Source organism: Hyperolius riggenbachi, chromosome 5, assembly GCF_040937935.1.
Source record: "Hyperolius riggenbachi isolate aHypRig1 chromosome 5, aHypRig1.pri, whole genome shotgun sequence".
Lineage (NCBI taxonomy): Eukaryota > Metazoa > Chordata > Amphibia > Anura > Hyperoliidae > Hyperolius > Hyperolius riggenbachi.
The window spans coordinates 218,178,764-218,199,170 of NC_090650.1; the positions used below are offsets into that span (position 1 = coordinate 218,178,764).

At 42.8% G+C, this 20,407-nt stretch overlaps 1 protein-coding gene and 1 long non-coding RNA gene across 3 annotated transcripts in view; one reads left to right on the forward strand and one right to left on the reverse strand.

Moving 5' to 3' along the window:
• Nucleotides 1–686: 686 nt before the first annotated feature.
• Nucleotides 687–20,407, forward strand: part of LOC137518595 (uncharacterized) — a 62,295-nt gene continuing 42,574 nt past the window's right edge. The window contains exon 1 of the long non-coding RNA XR_011020852.1: nt 687–790. This is a non-coding gene — a long non-coding RNA (uncharacterized lncRNA). The remainder of the gene's footprint in view (nt 791–20,407) is intronic.
• TMEM245 (transmembrane protein 245) overlaps nt 12,361–20,407 on the reverse strand; it is a 93,542-nt gene continuing 85,495 nt past the window's right edge. For both annotated transcript variants that reach the window (XM_068236667.1, XM_068236668.1), the window contains 3 exons: nt 19,162–19,336; nt 15,422–15,616; nt 12,361–13,752 (listed from right to left, as the gene is read on the reverse strand). In XM_068236667.1, the coding sequence (XP_068092768.1) occupies nt 13,707–13,752; nt 15,422–15,616; nt 19,162–19,336 (416 nt within the window). In that variant the 3' untranslated portion in view covers nt 12,361–13,706. The remainder of the gene's footprint in view (nt 13,753–15,421; nt 15,617–19,161; nt 19,337–20,407) is intronic.

Consider the following 20,407-nt stretch of genomic DNA (forward strand, 5'->3'; position numbering starts at 1 on the left):
AACCAACAGGGGGGTCTTAGGTTTAGGCACCAACAGGGGGGTCTTAGGTTTAGGCACCAACAGGGGGGTCTTAGGTTTAGGCACCAACAGGGGGGTCTTAGGTTTAGGCACCAACAGGGGGGGTCTTAGGTTTAGGCACTAACAGGGGGGTCTTAGGTTTAGGCACCAACAGGGGGGTCTTAGGTTTAGGCACTAACAGGGGGGTCTAGGGGTTAGGGGTAGGTACAGGGAGGGTTACTTAGGCACCAACAGGGGGGGTCTTAGGTTTAGGCATCAACAGGGGGGTCTAGGGGTTAGGAGTAGGTACAGGGAGGGTTACTTAGTAATTTTTTTTAAAACGTTATTATACGTTTCACTATTTAAACGAAAGATTAACGTTTTTACAATTGCCGATTTAATGCACATTATTTAATGATTTATAACTTTAAAAAACATTAATTTTAAACGAAATACAGTACAATACAATTTTAAACGTTATCCATGCTTATCGTTAAAAACCCGGCGCCCTTTTTTCCCAGCGCCCCTTTTTAACGTACGCCTTTAACTGACCTTTTTGGACTTTGGCTGGCCAGAGCACAAAATAACAGGGCCCGGCTGGGCCAAGTTCCAAAGAAATACAAACAGCAAAGTTCAGCCGTGGTATCTGCTTTTCCCAGCTTCACCCCCTGCCTCTTGTCTGTATCCTCTCCTCTCTGTAGCAGGGCACACTCTCCCTCCCTGCTGTGTGCGTGATCTCTGGCTATTGAAGCCTATGTTGCCAGTATTCGCTGCAGGTCTGGAGAACGGGCAGGTCAGTCCATAGCATCAGTGCCTTCATCTTGCAGGAACTGCTGACACACTCCAGTCACATGAGGTCTAGCATTAGGAGGAACCCAGGGCCAACCGCACCACCATATGGTCTCACAAAGGGTTTGAGGATCTCATCTCGATACCTAATGGCAGTCAGGCTACCTCTGGTAAGCACATGGAGGGCTGTGAGGCCCCCAAAAGAAATGCCACCCCACAGCATTACTGACCCACTGCCAAACTGGTCATGCTGGAGGATGTTGCTGGCAGCGGAACGTTCTCCACAGCGTCTCCAAACTCTGTCACATTCTAAATGTGAACCTGCTTTCATCTGTGAAGAGCACAGGGGGCCAGTGACAAATTTGCTAATTTTGGTGTTCTCTGGCAAATGCCAAACGTCCTGCACGGTGTTGGGCTGGGGATGTCTAGCTAATTGCCTATAATTCCAACCTGCTGTCTATTCCATTTGTACAACAGCATGTGATTGATTGGCAATTGATTGCCAATCACTGTTGCTACCGAAGTAGACAATGCCACATTTGGTATGTGGCATTGTATGCATGTATGTGTGTGGGGGGAGGGGGAATCAGAGAGGGCATTTTGAATATTAAATACTCTTAAATATGGGGGTGCAGGCTCTAGAGGAAGCCTACTGAATTGTGTGTATGCGAGGGGCATATTAAGTTACTAGTGGACCTAAGCTCGTTTAAAAAACGGGCTAGACCTGTCACTGCGCATGCGCCCGTCGCACACACACATATCCGCCGCGCACAACACGCCCGCCGGCCCGTCATCTCTCTCGATCTCCCTCAGTATCTCTGCGTCCCTGCACATGCGCAGAGTGCATGTGGGACACACACAGGGACACGGGACGCACAGACATTAGGGTTTTATTATAGAGGATACGGCATTTCACTTGGGGAGGCGGGATGGGGCATAATGTGTGCTGCAGGGTGGAAGCAGCAGAGGCGGAATTTTGAATAAGAATTGTGTGCTGCATTTTATATATGGGGTTATGTGTGTGTTCTGGAGATGCAGGCTTCTGAGGGTGTATATTAAGAAATAGGCCAGGATGGTGCAGGCTGCAGAAACATCACTGTGATATATTGGGTGTTAATGATTGCTACATTTCATATGTGGGCTTATTTTGTGCTTTATTTCATATGTGGGGGTTAATGTTTGCTGCATCCACAAGGGTCACGCTCAGTAGGCCACCCTGAAGCAATAGTCTCGTCCAGGCACTCCTCCTGTGCAGGTGGCTGGCTGGAACCAGGATTCAAACCCTGGTATCCTGGGTCAAAGATACCAGTACACTACCTAGTGCTGCATTTTGTATTTAAAATCAGCGACTTACTAAGCAGGGGAGTATCATGGTGTTCTGGGAGCTACCAGCTTCTAAGTAAAAAAGAAAAAAAAAACTTCAATCACAGCCTGTATTTTTCTTCTCAGGCAGGTTCACTTTACAATTATACTAGGAAACGTGCCCACATTTAGAGTAGTGCAACACACTGGCACTAGTGGATTTAAAGCACACCTGAACTGAGAGAGATATTGAAGCTGACTTATCTCCTTTTAAACAATGCAAATTGCCTGGCTGTCCTGCTGATTATGTGCCTGCAATACTTATAGCCCTAGACCATGAACAAGCACGCAGTTAAAGTATTTCTGACTGAAGTCTGACTGCATTAGCTGCATGCTTGTTTCAGGTGAGTGATTCAGAAAATACTAAATACCAAGAGATCAGGACTGCCAGTCCACTAGTATTGTTTAAAAGCAAATACATATGTCAACCTCCATATACAGTACCTATCAGTTCAGGTACACCTTAAAGGACAACTAAAATGGATGGGATATGGAGGCTTCCAAATTTATTCCCCTTTGTAGAGATGAGTAAGACACTAGCACACTGGTATGGGGGGGGGGGGGGGGGTGAAAATAAACAGTGACACTGGGGATTGGTGGTATAGATGGGGGTTAAACATTAAGTGACAATGAGGGAGCTCACAGTCTGGCATTGAGAAGATTTAGGCTTGGTTCACACATAAATCTGTACATTACATCAGGTAAAACTGACTGGACTGGACCGGAAATGTATACCTTTTACATGTGAACACATCCATAGAAAACTGATACAAAACTGACAGGACTGGACCACAAATGTACACCTGCTATTTGTGAACAAATCCATAGAAACACATACAAAGCTGATGCCAACTGTCTAAAACAGGACACAACACTTTTTAATGTGTGAACCAAGGTGTTCAGTCCTGTCAGTTTTGTGTTTCAATGGCTGCAGGCCCAGATTTACCTCACAGGAGCCTATAGGCACCGGTGTCCTGGCACGTTAGAATCGCCCTCCATGAACCTACAAACCCCCACCACACTTGCACCGCAAGTGTGGTGGCTGTTCCAGCAGTCACTTCTCCCTTACTCATCATAACATGCTACAGGTGCCCCTTAGTATTAGGTAGCCAGAGGTACCCTCAGTATTAAGTAGCAAGAGGTGTCCCAAGCATTAGGCAACTAGAAGAACCTCAGTATTAAGTAGCTTGAGGTGCACCTGACTGAAGGGAGATCTCATCAGTGGAAAACAGAGAGCAGGGTAAGTAACTTCTCATTTACACTGTCATCAGGACTCTGCATAAGGTAGGAGGGAGAGAGGCACTCGGGGAGGGGAGTGAGCCGTCTTTCCATCATCAGGTGCCTGTAGGCACGTGCCTACCTAGCCTTATGGTAAATCCGGCGCTGTATGGCTGTGTTCACACCCCGTCCGAATCGATTGGCACTCAGGTGCCCTGCCGCTCAGTCCCTCTGTACTCAGCCTGGAGGCCAGCAGTGGCAAGGGACTCTCTATAGGATGCAATAGACCAATGCTCCGCCATGAACCAATAAGAATTATCCCTGTTGCTGAGGATTCCCATTGGTCTTTTGCAGCCCAGTGGAGATCCCCTTGCTTCTGCCAGCCATTGGGCTGTGTACAGGGACTAAGCGGCAGTAGTATACGTAGCCTGGGGCAGATGCCTTAGTCCAGCGCTGGGCAAACTACAGCCTGCGGATCGGTGTGCTGTTACACCGGCTTGTCAACAGGTGGACGGATTCACATCCTTCCCCCCTCCCTCCCTGTAAAATTGCACTCGGGCAGCGGGGAATTTGAAACTCACCTCGCTCACGGAAGTCCCGCGTCACATCTCCATGGCAACAGGATGTAACAAGACATGACGTCAGGAAGCGCCAGCGTGTAATATGCTAGCACGTTCTGACATCACATCATGTGACATCCTGTTGCCACGAAGCGAAGACATGATGTGAGTGAGGTGAGTTTCAAATTCCCCGATGCCCGCGCACAATTTTACTGGGAGGGATGAGTGGAATTTTAAGAATGCGGCCAGGGCTGCATAAATATTTCCAAGACCTACCTTAGCCCCGTAGGCTATATGGGGTAACGCATAGGAGCTGATCACTTTCAGTTTAGTGATGAGTGGAAAACTGCCAGTAGGAACACAGCCTAACAGTCAAATGTTTGGCACTGAAAAGGTGCTTGTGAGCATCACCTAGCACAAGCACCTGCCAATTAACCTATTCACAGCCTTGCCCAAGTTGTCTCAATTTAGACAACTCATGCCAGGGTAGCGGGGACCAGCTAAACTCAGCTGCCTAATACAGCCAAGCAGAGCAGGCGGCAAGGAGCTGTTATGGTTACCTGTCCGAATATCTGAATTGGCTTTCTTCTCTTCTCCTCCAACCGCAGTGGCACTGCAATGCTGACATCTTCTTGCTTCCAATCACATGATAGGACTAAGAAAGCCAGTGATAGAATACACCACTCTGTACAGTAGCTATGCACACCACTCATTATCTGGCAAACTCCCTACTGTATAGCAATGGGGCAGAGGGGAAATTGTTGGCTCAATTGGTTTTCCAACACAAAAATTAGGAATCAACTTCTCACTGTGCATATAAATTTATTGATCCAAAATACATAGAAACCCCTTCAAAACCAACCTCCCTCCCCCTTAAAAACATGCCAGCTTATAGAGGAGCGCTCCTTGCATTTCTCAATCCACATCCATACACCCATACATACTCTGCCCTTGGCCAGGGACTGGTTAGTTGAGTAGCTTAATTTAGCGTGTCTGCCGGGAAAACGGTCCTTAATGTGAAAAAGCCAGTCTCTTGGTACGGCATTCCTACTGCTGTACTTATGAAACGCCACCAAACCACATCAATTCACATAGGTATCAATTCCCTGTTAATAATCCAATACTTTTCTTGTTTGTACTGCGCTATCACAGCGTGAATGCACGCACTTGCTATTCAATCAGTGTCCATGGATTAACACGCTGCTATGCAGCACTCACCACCTCTTCATTCCTTGTAATTTCTCCACTTTATCAACAAGGCTTGTATCTGCGGCGTCCCGCAGTTATACGCTACCACACAAATTTGTGTTTTGAAGTCCGTGGGAGTCTTCCCTGGCCGGCCAGATGATCAGTGTAGACGGGCGAGAGGACGCTAGGTTTCCATGCTCACTCTAGGATGGCAGATGGCCACGCCTGGTTTTCCAACACCCCCACCCTTAATAAAACAATAATCACAGTAATCTTGAGTTATCAAATAACAATAATTACAATATATACACTGTAAGAGGCTTACATGTACACCAAAGGCAAACCAAGAACAGGGTAAAGTGGCCTCACTTATTAATGATTCATAAGTTTCAACAATGTGTGAATTTTAATCCTTTACCCTTGCTGACTATTTTCTTAGATGATTAACCCCTTACTATTTCCTTAGCTGAAAAATCATTTCAAATTCTTGCTGCTCAGCTAAAATTTTATTGGTAGATAATCCCCCTAGGATATGCTGGCAGCTTTCCCAGGCGCTGCAAGTCTCAAACACTGTTTGATACTTACAGAATCATAAACTTATGGAAGTTGGTAAGACACTCACCTTATCGGAATCCTAAGGCTTCTTTCACATTACATAACGCTTGCAGGAGCCTATTTCCTGCAAGTGTTATGATTTGCAGCATGACGTCGGGATGTTGCGGTGCGATACTGATTAGCGGCGGTAGTTATAATTCCCCCGACAGGAAAACGCTGGCACCGGATGGTTAAAAGCTCCCGGCTGCGTCATAGAGTACTGCACTATAACGCAGCGTTAGATTTGTGAAAGGTAAAATGAAAGTCTATGGACTTTCATTTAACTCTGTTTAAGTTCTGCTCTGGTGTAAAAGAGCCCTAACCACTAACTAACAAATAGACAATCAATGAGATGCTAATTTTGAGCATATGGAGATATTATGTTTATTTTACCCCGAGATTGGACCAATCAAATGGTGTAGCTGATAATTTTTTGATTGATCCAGTTTCAAGATGAGAGAGGATTGGGAACATGTTCAGTGCACCGTAAATGAATATACAGTATACTCCATACATATAAATTAGTTATTTATAATTCCATAAATTATTTGGCTCAACTCATAATGAGCTCATCATTTTGCAAATTCCCCATGAACTTTTAGCAAGTCACATTCTCCCACAGGGGAGGATCAGTAAAGCTGATTTTCTAATGTGAGACTGTGGAAGTATGTTGGTACATCCCAATTACTTCTACAGTAATGGAGGAAGCACCTGAGGCAGCAGCACCATGTACAGCTTTCCCATAAGACAGTGTAGCATATCAAAGCTCCCCCACGCCACTTAGAAGCTCCCCCACAGTCAGCTCCATCCTGTTGGAGGTGTGGGGGAGCTTTGATCTGCTGCACTGCCATATAGGCAGTGTTGCAAGCTGTGGACATATGGGGGAGTGTGGGGAAGTTTGATGTGGTACGCTGCCATACAGGCAGCATAGCAAACTGTAATGTGACCGAACTTGTAAATTGAGTGAGGGGAAGCTTTGATGTGCTATGCTACCCACACGGGCAACGAACTGTACATGGTGTTGTTGCCTCAGGTTCTTCCTTAGGTTCTGTGGAGGTTGTTGGAATGTACAAACATACTTTCACGGTCTCACAGAGAGAAGTGCATATAGAGTATGCTGAGAGATATAGAATATACATATAATAATAATAATAATATTTGTATAGTGCCTTTCTCCTGTCGGACTCAAAGTGCTTGCGAGGCAGCCACTAGAGCGCACTCAGTAGCAGTGTTAAGGAGACTTGCCCTAGAAACTCCTTACTGAAATAGGTGCTGGCTTACTGAACAGGCAGAGCCGAGATTTGAACCCAGGTCTCCTGTGTCAGAGGCAGAGCCCTTAACCATTACACTATCCAGCCACTGCTATAGGCTAAGCTTAATGATGACTTGCATAGATACAATTTTGGATGGAAAAAATTGAATCAATTTCACTTTATATCTGAGTTTTTGGACTATTTATTGTTCATATGTGTTCTGTGGCTAACATGATTCGATAAATATCTACATGTAATGATATACTGCATAATGTAGGCATTATAAAGTGTATAAAATGGTCTATCATCTAGAATCACATTAGGCTGTATTTCTTTGGCTTCTGTTCAATAAAGAAATTTGTAAATAAGACAATCTATTCACAGTTTTAAAAAAATCCACGCAAAATTGTGTCACCATTTAACTTTTATTTATTTCATAAAAATAGCATTAAACGTTTCAGCTGTTTCAAGGCAAATAAAACAATATCCAAAAGTTAATGAAAGGACAACTCCAGGAGTTTTAAATGATGGCTGTAGGATGTAAGTCTAATGGAATAAGGAACACTCTTTTACTATGGCCAACAGATTAAACCTTTTAAAAGTCCAGAATTTAGTGCCCCTCCATAGATGCAGGTTACTGCATAGATGTTGGCTAAAACCCCTTTAGATTTTTTGTGGATGCAGTCATCTAATAGTTTCTTGTACTAGGCTTCAAACCTGTAAGTACAGCAACCACTGAAATATTGTTTTTTTCTTCAAACATGGATAACACCTAATGGCTATGAGGCAACAAGTACCACAGATAGCTTTACAATTGCCTTTACAGCCAAGGTTAAAAGCCCATTTCAACGAAAAAACACACCAAATCGTCTTATTTCCCCCCAGTGTGGTAATTCCATACAGAGAAATAAGCGGGCCTGCACTCCACTGCATCTAGGATCTCTTCCATTTTTGGTGCCAGGAATGGAAGAGATGCTATAGTCCTGACCACAGGAGTGAGGAAAGTAAAGACAAAAATCAGGCCTCGCCCTCCTCACCTATAGAAATACTGCATTGTGGTAAGAACTGCGCCGAGGTCAGTAATAAATAATCAAGAAATAATCAGCACTTGCGCAACACAATATTTATTTTTTAATCTCCTGGAGTTTTCCTTCAATCTTTCATACAATTGTGATAATATATATGAACCAACAAATGACAGATTCAATCATCTATTATAAAATAAGTGAAATATTTTGAAAACCCTTACTTCATACTAGCATTTAGGTCTTGTTCACATTGGGCGGTTTTTGACGCATATTCTTTTTCAATTCCTGGGGCTTGGGTGGGCGATTCGTTTTTGCAATAAGCGGTTTTCTAAGCGTTTTTTCCAAGCGGTTTTATAATTCACTCCCTGACGCAAGTCAGGAAGTGAACTCTTTGACCCGGAAAATAATAAATACAATGTATTTATTCTTAAAAACGCGCCATTGTGCCTTATTGTGCATTTTTGTACGCGGTTTCCGATTTTCCCATACCTTCCATTGAGCGGAATCACCCCGAAAATGGAACACGCTCCGCTTTGCTAGCCGCACCGCGCACGACTTTCGCTGATATGAACCTTCTCATAGACATTCATTGGCCACGTGGTCGGGGGCATTTTTAAAATCCGAAAAACCCCGAAAACACCTGCAGTGTGAACAAGCCCTTAAAGAGTTTAAAGTGCAATAAAGTTGGCCAATGAATATGCAACTTTTTTTCTTGTGAAAAAAAAAATTCACACAATATATAAGAATACTTTGTCCTTCTAAATACCGGTAAACTAAGATATACAAAGTAATATACATTGGTACAATGTATAAATTAAAAAGCCAGTTCCAAAACTAAATAGCAATAATGACCCACCAAAACTATAGCCAATTTATAGAAAAAAAAAAGTCTATCATATACATTTGCAAGCACGTTAACAGGAACATACATTTTACTGTATTCAGTTAAGGCTACCATACACTATCAGACGTTAAACCATGTAAACCATCAGTGTGTGACTGGTTTGAATCATTTTATGTGCACAATATACAGGTACAGGTACAACGTACAGGTACAGCATACTTAAGAGCCTAAAAACATGGGACACTGTAAATACATAATCAGTGTTAATCTAGAAAGCCAAATATAGCTCTGCCCCTACCAAAGCTAAATACTAACCCATTATTTAGCTGGATGCCTCAATGTGCAATCACAATCCTTGAGTTGGGGTAGGAAAAGGTTTATGATGCTTTGAAAGGAAAAAAGCATACTTAATGGCAACTCTAAAAAAAAGTCTGCACTGCACTTATCTATGAAGAGTAATGTGGTTTACGCACAGGTGCCCCTAGAGGCACATTTGAACATATACATATTATAATTATGCATTCTTGTAAATACTTATTAGAAATTATAAACAGATTTAGTGGGTTTTTATTACTAGCTAGCAAAATTGAATATAGAAAAAAAAAATAAAGAAAAGTCTTACTGTACAAGTTAGACCTTACAAATGTATACAGAAAGTATCAAATATTATTGCATCAAGATTATGAAAACGAATAGAGACATAACTAAAAACAATTACAAAGTACTGAGAAAAAAAATGCCAATCGCTATAGCAACCTCCATGTATTTTGTAGGGATGCATATGATGTTCATACAGCCTCTGGGAATATCTTGACCTGCACCCCAAAAGACTTCTGCACCGAATAAAGTGCATTTTTGAATATGTTGAACATACTGTATCTTTGCCAGTGTCATTCCATTCTTGGCATTGCACACTTTACATATTAGCAATCTTTGTATATTCTTATTCTCTAAATACTTCAGGTTGTACAAGTGGAGTTTGGGATTACAATCATTAAAAAAAATCAAAGAACAGATCACCCTTTCTGTGCACTGTCTGCACATGTGCAGCAGCAATTCCTAAACGCCATTAATAGAGAGCAATGCATCCTATTATATCTATGGCTCTTTTACAATGCGTACTGCATTGGACCCAGGTACATATCACCGGTTCAACTGGGTTCCAGATAAGGTAGGTGCAATATTCTCCCCATCAACTTACTAATTCTTAATGACCCTCTTTCCCATTCCTAATACCCAGGTTTAAGATCCCCCCCATATGCCTAACTATAACAGCTAAACCCCAAACATGGAAGTCCTTCCTGATGCCTAACCACCCCTAAATATAAACCCCATCTGAATGCCAAACTCTAACCTCCTCCAAAATGTACATTCCTTCCTGACACCTAGCCCTAATCTTGTAACCATAAGGGCATGGGCACACGTACATGTTTCTGTAATGATCTCAGCAACACATACAGTGGCTTGCAAAAGTATTCGGCCCCCTTGAAGTTTTCCACATTTTGTCACATTACTGCCACAAACATGAATCAATCTTATTGGAATTCCATGTGAAAGACCAATACAAAGTGGTGTACACGTGAGAAGTGGAACGAAAATTATACATGATTCCAAACATTTTTTACAAATCAATAAGTGCAAAGTGGGGTGTGTGTAATTATTCGCCCCCCCCCCCCCCCCCCGAGTCAATACTTTGTAGAACCACCTTTTGCTGCAATTACAGCTGCCAGTCTTTTAGGGTATGTCTCTACCAGCTTTCCACATCTAGAGACTGAAATCCTTGCCCATTCTGCTTTGCAAAACAGCTCCAGCTCAGTCAGATTAGATGGACAGCGTTTGTGAACAGCAGTTTTCAGATCTTGCCACAGATTCTCGATTGGATTTAGATCTGGACTTTGACTGGGCCCTTCTAACACATGGATATGTTTTGTTTTAAACCATTCCATTGTTGCCCTGGCTTTATGTTTAGGGTTATTGTCCTGCTGGAAGGTGAACCTCCGCCCCAGTCTCAAGTCTTTTGCAGACTCCAAGAGGTTTTCTTCCAAGATTGCCCTGTATTTGGCTACATACATCTTTCCATCAACTCTGACCAGCTTCCCTGTCCCTGCTGAAAAGAAGCACCCCCAGAGCATGATGCTGCCACCATATTTGACAGTGGTGATGGTGTGTTCAGAGTGATGTGCAGTGTTCGTTTTCATTCACACATAGCGTTATGCATTTTGGCCAAAACATTCAATTTTGGTCTCTTCTGACCAGAGCACCTTCTTCCACATGTTTGCTGTGTCCCCCACATGGCTTGTGGCAAACTGCAAACGGGATTTCCTATGCTTTTCTGTTCACAATGGCTTTCTTCTTGCCACCCTTCCATAAAGGCCAACTTTGTGCAGTGCACGACTAATAGTTGTCCTATGGACAGATTCCCCCACCTGAGCTGTAGATCTCTGCAGCTCGTTCAGAGTCACCATGGGCCTCTTGACTGCATTTCTGATCAGCGTTCTTCTTGTTTAGCCTGTAAGTTTAGGTGGACGGCCTTGGCTTGGTAGGTTTACAGTTGTGCCATACTCCTTCCATTTCTGAATGATCGCTTGAACAGTGCTCCATGGGATGTTCAAGGCTTTGGAAATCTTTTTGTAGCCTAAGCCTGCTTTAAATTTCTCTATAACTTTATCCCTGACCTGTCTGGTATCTTCTTTGGACTTCATGGTGTTGTTGCTCCCAATATTCTCTTAGACAACCTCCGAGGCTGTCACAGAGCAGCTGTATTTGTACTGACATTAGATTACACACAGGTGCACTCTAGTCATTAGCACTCATCAGGCAATGTCTATGGGCAACTGACTGCACTCAGACCAAAGTAGGCTGAATAATTATGCACACCCCACTTTGCAGTTATTGATTTTTAAAAAATGTTTGGAATCCTGTATGATTTTTGTTCCACTTCTCACGTGTACACCACTTTGTATTGGTCTTTCACGTGGAATTTCAATAAAATTGATTCATGTTTGTGGCAGTAATGTGACAAAATGTGGAAAACTTCAAGGGGGCCGAATACTTTTGCAACCCACTGTAAATGTCACATACTGATATGTATTGGTGCATTCTGCACATAAACATGCAAGTGTGTCCAGACCCTTATTGTTAAATACAACTTTCTTCTCCTCCATCTACCCAAGACTTACTCTACTAATCACTCTTAATTATATCCTCCAAACCTAACCAACACTCACCTAACGTACGCTTTAATGTTTGGGTGTCGGTGCTTGATTATTGCATAACTGAGTGCCAATTACTGGCTATGGTGTCAATAGTCAACAACCAAGCATTTCTGATCGTGCCAAGGTGCCACATATTGATGATAATATGTAAAGGCTCTATAGCCGTGCTAGACTTTACTGGCACTAACTAGATGCTGCAGAAGGGCTCTTCATATGCTCCACGACCACTATGCTCCTCCACTTTCCTTCTACCTTGGGCTGGTAACTATTTCTGATGTTCCAACCTCCCCCTCCCTCCCCCCCCCCCCCCAGTATTATCTAGCCTATTGTTATAGAGTACATGAGTTATGTCATTTATTATATTATACTTGGTGCTTTGTGGAGTCTCTCTGAATTCTGACCCATATCCATATTCCCAGGTTGTATGTATATCATATCTATCCCTACAAAATATATAAGTGGGTGCGAGACTGTAGCAGTCAGCATTCTTGATTAGCACAGTGTTATTTGTTTTTAGCGTTTAGTTTATAATACTGATGCAGTAAGGTATGATCATTTTATACATTTCATAATGCATATACCTTGTTATGTATGGGCTTTCTTTGTTGTCATTTTTTGTACTTATTTTCTTGTGATACAACACTTACATCCCTTATGGATACATAGAGCCCTCTACCAAGAAAAAAATCAGTTCCTAGATTGCATTACCTGTATGCAATTCCCTCATTAGGTATATTTGTTCCAATACTAGTCATTTTGGCATTTTGCTGTGTTTGGTTCATATGAATGTGAAGCCCGCTGCTGCTCTTTGCATAACTGTCCCTTCCACAAAAGCAAAAAAATAGATATGATACAATACATACAGACCTGTATGCAACTGAGATATACATCTCTTTTCTCCTATAAATTGCAAATAGTTGAGTGGGCCCTGTACACGTGAGCTATGAACTGCAGCACTGTGTATTTGGCATTTGGTGATACAGCACCTTTCATTGCGCATCTCTCCCGTTATAATTGATGGAGCACTTACCACTGTAAAGCGTTGTAATTTTGTGAATACATGTGAAGTTTACAACTGCTTTTTGAGAGTGTTATTTCTTGTGTTACTGCACCTTTAAAGAATGATATGATCATATCTAGGTAGGCTTATTGTAATTATATATATCCGCTAGTATTGGCTTACATTATACAAGCATCATTACTTCCCATATGACTTCCACTTATGTAAATGTAGCAAATAAGACCACTGCTTTGTTAGAAACTAAAAAAACAAGTTTAGTGGTACCTTTTTTCCCAGTTAGAAAGGCAAATCACCGAAAAATTAGTATTTTACTACAATGTAAAACATTTGCATGTTATTTGAACAAAGAAAACACTTATTAAAAGTAATCATAAGCTGTATTTAAGGCAGTAAAACAATAATACGCAGTAGTCAGGTGATAAGTTACTTCAGTGCAAAATGTGAAATCCTTTTGGCGTGTCCAACACTTCTGTCCTCTCATGTACATCAGCTGTTACAGTACAAGTAATTTATTCACTTGTAAACCCATGAATGCCAGGACTGCCCATTAGGAGGATAGAGGCCACAACCAGTAGCAAATACCGATTAGCAGAGTGTGCAAAAAGGCCACAGCTTTAAGATCAATTAAAAGTCAATGTCATTCAGTAGTTCTCTGCGTCTCTTGTTGATCTTCCTTAAGATACCTAAAATATATAAAGGATTATATATACAACTTGTCACACAATATAACATCATACTCAAGCATTTATAAGTAAAAATGATGAAGAAAACAAATGCGATTGTGAAGCAGGAGGCGAAACGATTGGTAATCATGCTTTTTCTCTACATAATAAAAATTCAGTTCCCACTAGCATTCCACGCCTATCTGTGCCACGAAAATAAGTTGTATAGGTATATTGACTTTCCATGTATGCCTTGAGTACAATGTCACCTATAAATGTATTTACCTACAATGGTCAATCTTTTAAGAGATTATCTGAGAAGAGGATCCATAGAATGTTTATTTTAGTTTTCATAACGTTATAATTACTTGTCAGGTCTGTTACCTCCAACTCCCTTCCCAAGCAGCCTGCCGTCTTCCGGCACGTAGCCCCACCACCCTGGCAGAGAAATGCTCTGGCGCATCCATGGCACTCTCTCTTGAGTACAGAGAACACCATGGTGTTTTGCTGCAAGGGATCAAGGCTACATGGTGAAAGCCGGCAGACATGGGACTCAGGGAGTGAGTTGTAGGGGCAATGAAGCAGCGCGTGAATTATGTCACCCGGTGAATGGGGTGAGTAAGAAGAACAATGCCTACTTGATCAACCCAGTGGATTGCTGGCTGAGGTCTCAGGGGCTGCTACATTTTTGGCAGCCCCAACGGTCAAATCCAGTGCATACATGGCAAACTCTGGCCTGCGGGCCAAATTTAGCCCGCAAGCGGTTGTACCACTTTGCACTATATTTGGCACACTCTAGACCAGCATTGAAGCCATGTGGTGGATGGAGGGGGGAAGCACTAGAACAACAGGAAACTGTAAAAGGGAGAGAGGGAGCATCACTAACCACCAGGAAACTGCATAGGGGAGGGAGGACCACTAGACACCAGGAAACTGTATAAGGTCGGGGAGGCATTAGTCACCAGGGAATTGTATAGGGGAGGGAAGGGGCCATTAGATATCAGGATACATTATAAGGGAGAGATGTGGCCACTAGACATCAAGGTTGGCCCGCGCGTTGGTACTAGTGTTCAGTTTCGGGCTACTTTGTACTTGAGTTTAACACCCCTGATCTAGTGTATGTACAGGGCATAAGACTAAAAAGAAGACTACTTCTACCGCTCCACTCTAATGCATGTCTTTTTTTCCATTTACTGTTGCAGATGATTAAACTGAAAAATAACTATGTTATCTTCTATTAGTATATGGCAGAATGAGGAACCTTAAAACTTTCAATTAGAACCTTCTCTTCAGATGAGGCCAGGAATGATGAGGCTACTGTTGGGCATAATGGAAATGTACAGGAAAAATACAGAAAGATAACAAAGTCAGATCCAAGAATGCTGCATTTGGTGCTTATAACATGATAAAATAGAAATGAAAAGCAAGGTGCCTGTTGGGAAAAAACAAACAGTCAGTGCTATAAGGTGCAAGCTGCAACTTGCTTGCCCTATCATCGCATTCAAAAGAGGGTTGTCAATGAAAATAAGAATTATGATTCTTTCCTGTGTTTACTGAATGTTAGTAGATAACCGGTTGAGTCTACAATATCTGAAACATCTCCATGTTGAGACAAATGGGTTTCTACCACAATGTTTTGAAACCTGTGGTTAAAGGGGCCCTCATTCAAATCCCACAACAGCTAGCTTACCGTTGAATGTGATGTTGCCAGGGAGTTGTCGTTGGCGTGGGCGCGGAAGAGGTAGGGCTGACCAGCATTGCACTATAGATATTTGATGCAACCACCAATATGCACAGAAGAATGGGGCCTATGATTGCTCCTTCCAATCCAAGGTAATAGGCACCTCCTGCTACTGCCAGGCCCGTCAAATAGGGATGACCACCTCTATGTAAGAGACAAATGTTGATACACAAATTCTGTTATAGACACTGTCCTAACTGCTGGCAATTAATACATCATGTCAAACATTTTTTAGTGTAGTTTAAAGTTGTTGACATATTCCTACACAGAGGAAAATTCTGACCGAGTTGTACATATAGCCTGGCTCAGAGCTTTTTAAAATATACAATGGCAAACAACTGCCTGTCTAGATCTGCTGCATGCTAAAGCTAGCATTTACCATATGGATAAAATGTATTTAAGGCGCACAGTATAATATATTGTACATTCTCAAAATTCCTATTCACATACACAACATATTTACACACACTGTGCATGTAAACACAATTCATCCCTCACGCAAAAGAATGCACACATTTTTTCGATCATTGTTTTCAAGTGAGGAAAGGGGTTTATAAATGCATTATTTTGTTTTACTTATCTGTGAGTATTGAATGTATTGGGTAGTGATGTCTGTCTTGATACTATATGTCTATATTTGGTAACTCTGACAGCTCACTGTCCAGCCACCATTCTTTGTATCTTCTAGTTAGAGCGTTACAAACCTCCCAACTTTCTGGCATGAAAAAAGGACAGCATAGGAAAAACTACACTCCAAAGCACTTCTGCCTATTCTTACCATACATTAGTGAGCATAGTAAATAAAAAAGCGCTCATAAAGGAATCTAAACTTATCAAAATGCACTACAGCATCAATTCTATTCAGGGCATTCTGTAATTTAAAACTCAAATCCAGTCTTGATTTTGTTGTGAAGCACTCACAACAGGAGGTGCATACAGTAGAAAAGGTAAAACCACGTTTGTGCTCAGGACTTCCTGTTGGAGGCTGAGGTTAGGGGCGGTGCCAGTATATTGTGGGTCTCTCATCTAACAGGCCTTTGCCACTGATGAAAAATTCAATTAACCCTTTTGCACGCTCACATGCAAATGTTCAAACAAATGCATTCACAGATTTACTCATCCAGACACAACTGTTATCCCTTCGCACAAGGGAGCTAACTTTATGTGTCCATGTGCACCATGCGCATACACCAGCATAAGCTGTCTGCATGCTGACAAACATACAGGGGAAGGGGGGAGTGCACCGAATTAGACCCTAGCCACAGGGGTCAATGATAAGAACAAACATACATATATCCAGGAACATCGCCTCTAGTTAGGACATTAAATAAATTTTTAGGGAAAGGGAGGTGCTGAAGGGGGTGTGGCTAGAAACAGCAAAAATCAATTAACCCTTTCACACACTCACATGCAAATGTTCAAACAAATGCATTCACAGATTTACTCATCCAGGCACAACTGTTATCCCTACAGCTAAATTAAAAGCCAGGGTTTTAGTTCACAGAAGAATGCATTCTTATGCTTAGTCACCTATACTGCGCAGAAGTACCCAGGTAAACATAGGTGTCCTAACTCTGGCCCTGTAACATGCATAGTGCAGACATGCAAACACATTCATTGCATCAAACCTATCAATGGATTAGGAGCACACATCCTAACTTCCTCTCCTGGGAAAGACAGTGCATCTTACCAATCGCACAAGGGAGCTAACTTTATGTGTCCATGTGCACCATGCGCATACACCAGCATAAGCTGTCTGCATGCTGACAAACATACAGGGGAAGGGGGGAGTGCACCGAATTAGACCCTAGCCACAGGGGTCAATGATAAGAACAAACATACATATATCCAGGAACATCCAGGTTCCTGGATATATGTATGTTTGTTCTTTGCCACTGATGGACACATCAGGTGTATTGCATGGGTATTTCTATGAATACCCGATAACCTATAACCATTTAGAGGTGTGCTGAGGGATGGGTGCATATTACAAGGGTAAGTGCAATACTCATGCGCCAGACACACCTCTGTACTGTTGCAGCACACTGAGAGCTACACTCTTGCCAGATACGCTAGGACAAACAACGGATGTAAATTATCCTTCCAAAACAACCCAGCCATTCACAAATTTATATATGAAATTACAACACCTATATAGTTAATTTGTCCAGATTTAAAAAAAAAGTCACTTCCTGCAGAGACAATGTTTTTTTTCTTATGGAATGTATGATTATACGACTTATATATGGACATAAAGATGTATATGAATAGGCTGCACCTGGTTTGTCTGACCTGGGGGGGAGACTAGCTTCTGGATCTTCCAGAGGCTTCCCTCTTAGATACGGTATCACATGGCCTATCCATTTCAGTCTGCAGCCAGCTATTGTGACAGTCTATGTATGCCAAATGTTTCAAATATGCCTCCTACAACACTGGTGTCATTTCTATACTTGTGTGATTGAAAAAAAAAGTATTTACACTGAGCTTCATCCATAGGGGTAGAAATAGGCATATCTTAGGGGATCTTTAAATTGAGAGAACCAAGGAACACATGAACTGAGAGGGATATGAAGGCTGCCATATGTATTTTCTTTTAAACAATACCAGTTGCCTGGCATTCTGCTTATCTCTATAGCTGCAGCAGTGTCTGAATCACACACCTGAAACAAGCATGTGGCTAATCCAGTCAGGAACATGTGACCTGCATGCTTGTTCAGGGCCTTTCGCTAAAGTATTAGAGGCAGAGGATCAGCAAGACAGCCAGGCAACTAGTATTTAAGTATGGCAATTCCTCTCAGGTCAGGGGTCCTTTAAAGAGAACCCGAGGTGGGTTTTAAGAATCCTATTAGCACACAGAGGCTGGTTCTGCATATAATCACCAGCCTGTTACTATACTATTCCCCTCCCCCAGGCCCCCCCTGCGCTCTGCTGTCCCCCATAAATCAATCCGCCCTGCTAGCAACACGCAGCGTGTCGATAGGAGGCTGTTTACATGTAGACCGTCACTCTCCGCCGCTCCCCCGCCTCCTCTATAGCGCCGCTCCCCGCCTGCGTCCCTTCCCTCCAATCAGCTTACAGAGGCAGGGAGGGGAGGGACGCAGACTGGGAGCAGCGCTATAGAGGAGGCAGGGGAGCAGCGGGGAGTGACAGTCTGCATGTAAACAATCTGCTATCGACATGATGCGTGTCGCTAGCACGGCGGTTTAATTTATGGGGGACAGCAGAGTGCATGGGGGGCCTGGAGGGGAAAAGTATAGTAAAAGAGGCTGGACATTATATGTAGAACCAGCCCCTGTGTGCTAATAGGATTCTTAAAACCCACCTCGGGGGTGGGTTTTAAGAAAGCCAGAGACCTCACACACAGCCTGGAAAAATACAGGTGTGCAGGGACAGGCTGGCCAGTATCTGCCTATATAACTGTTTGTGACTGGCAGCTGCGCCGGTTTTATAAGTGCCACCCTGTACATATTGTATTTTTCAGGACTAATTAGGCTTTGAGTGGTAGTTTTTGCCAAGAAGTATTTTATATTTGAAGTACATGTGTTGTGCTCATTAGAAGCAGAAAATGAATGTTACTGCCCCTGATGCTTAAGTTTCAGATGACAGAGATAAACTGTCTGAAAAACCACAAGTGTTTAAAGTGAGTCATTGCTCAGTAATAATCTGAAACACATTTATTAAGCACTTACCCAGATATATCAGAGTAAATTGCAGTATCAACAACGTAAGTTGGCAACAAATGGCATATGAGCAGTAGTACCGCTTTGCAGCTTTCACCTTGGGAAAACCAAAGGTCTAAAACAGCAGGTATGGCAGCCCAGTAGGTTCCCAGAAAAGGCACTGCTCCGAGAATTGCGGCCAACGCTACAAAATAATCATAAGACATTTAATATACAGATATATACAATTTTATTGAATAAAATGTGATTACCATAAAAGCACATGCATTTGTGCATTCAAAGACCAGAAGAATTCTGATATTTTAAACTCAAAACATTAGAAACAGTAGCAGGTTACCATGTGAAACCATAAATTCATTTGTAAAAGTAAAGTTTAAATAAAGAAGAGAAAGAGGTAAAGATTTCTCTAGGGAAAGGGGGTATTGGCAACAGATTAGTTAGTTAAACTTACCCATGCCACCGCTGTTAGACGATGCACTCCACAATGTGTTCCACGTCGCTATCATGCTTCCTCCTTCTGGGTTGATGGAGGAAGCATGGGAGTGACAAGAAACACGACGTGGGACGCGAATGGAGCGCATCGCCCAACAGCCAAAGCATGGGTAACCCCGTCTCCTGTGGTTAGCGCCGGCTAATTTAAATTCTGGAAAGATAAGTAGCTCGTAGCTACCCGGTAAGAGCAACCCTACTGATTAGGTTCAATTTTAATCCTGGGTTAAAGTTCCTCTTTTATTTTTAAAGGGAAGGTTCACGGTGCATTAAAAAAAAAAAATGCTAATCCACTTACCTTGGGCTTCCTCCAGCCCGTGGCAGGTAGGTCGTGCCCTCGGTGCAGCTCCGCAGGCTCCTGGTCTCCTCCGGTGGCGCAACCGACCTGGCCAGGCTGGCTGCCAGGTCGGGCTCTTCTGCACTCCAAAATGTGCCTCACGCGGGCGCACTGACGTCATCGGACGTCCTCTGGGCTGTACTGCACAGGCGCAGTAGTTCTGCTCCTGCGCAGTACATCCCAGAGGACGTCCGATGACGTCAGCGCGCCCGCGAGGCGCATTTTGGAGCGCAGGAGAGCCCGACCTGGCAGCCGGCCTGGTCAGACGTGAATGTTGTTAGTTTGGCAAGCTGTGGCATTATCTGCCCGCAAAAAAAGATGCAATTTGCAGAGTGTGAGCAGAGGGGAGCAAAGTATCTATTACAGAGGGAAGGGGGGGAAGATTTCCTCCCAGACCACCTTTCATTCAGTGATTTAGGGCTGGTATTC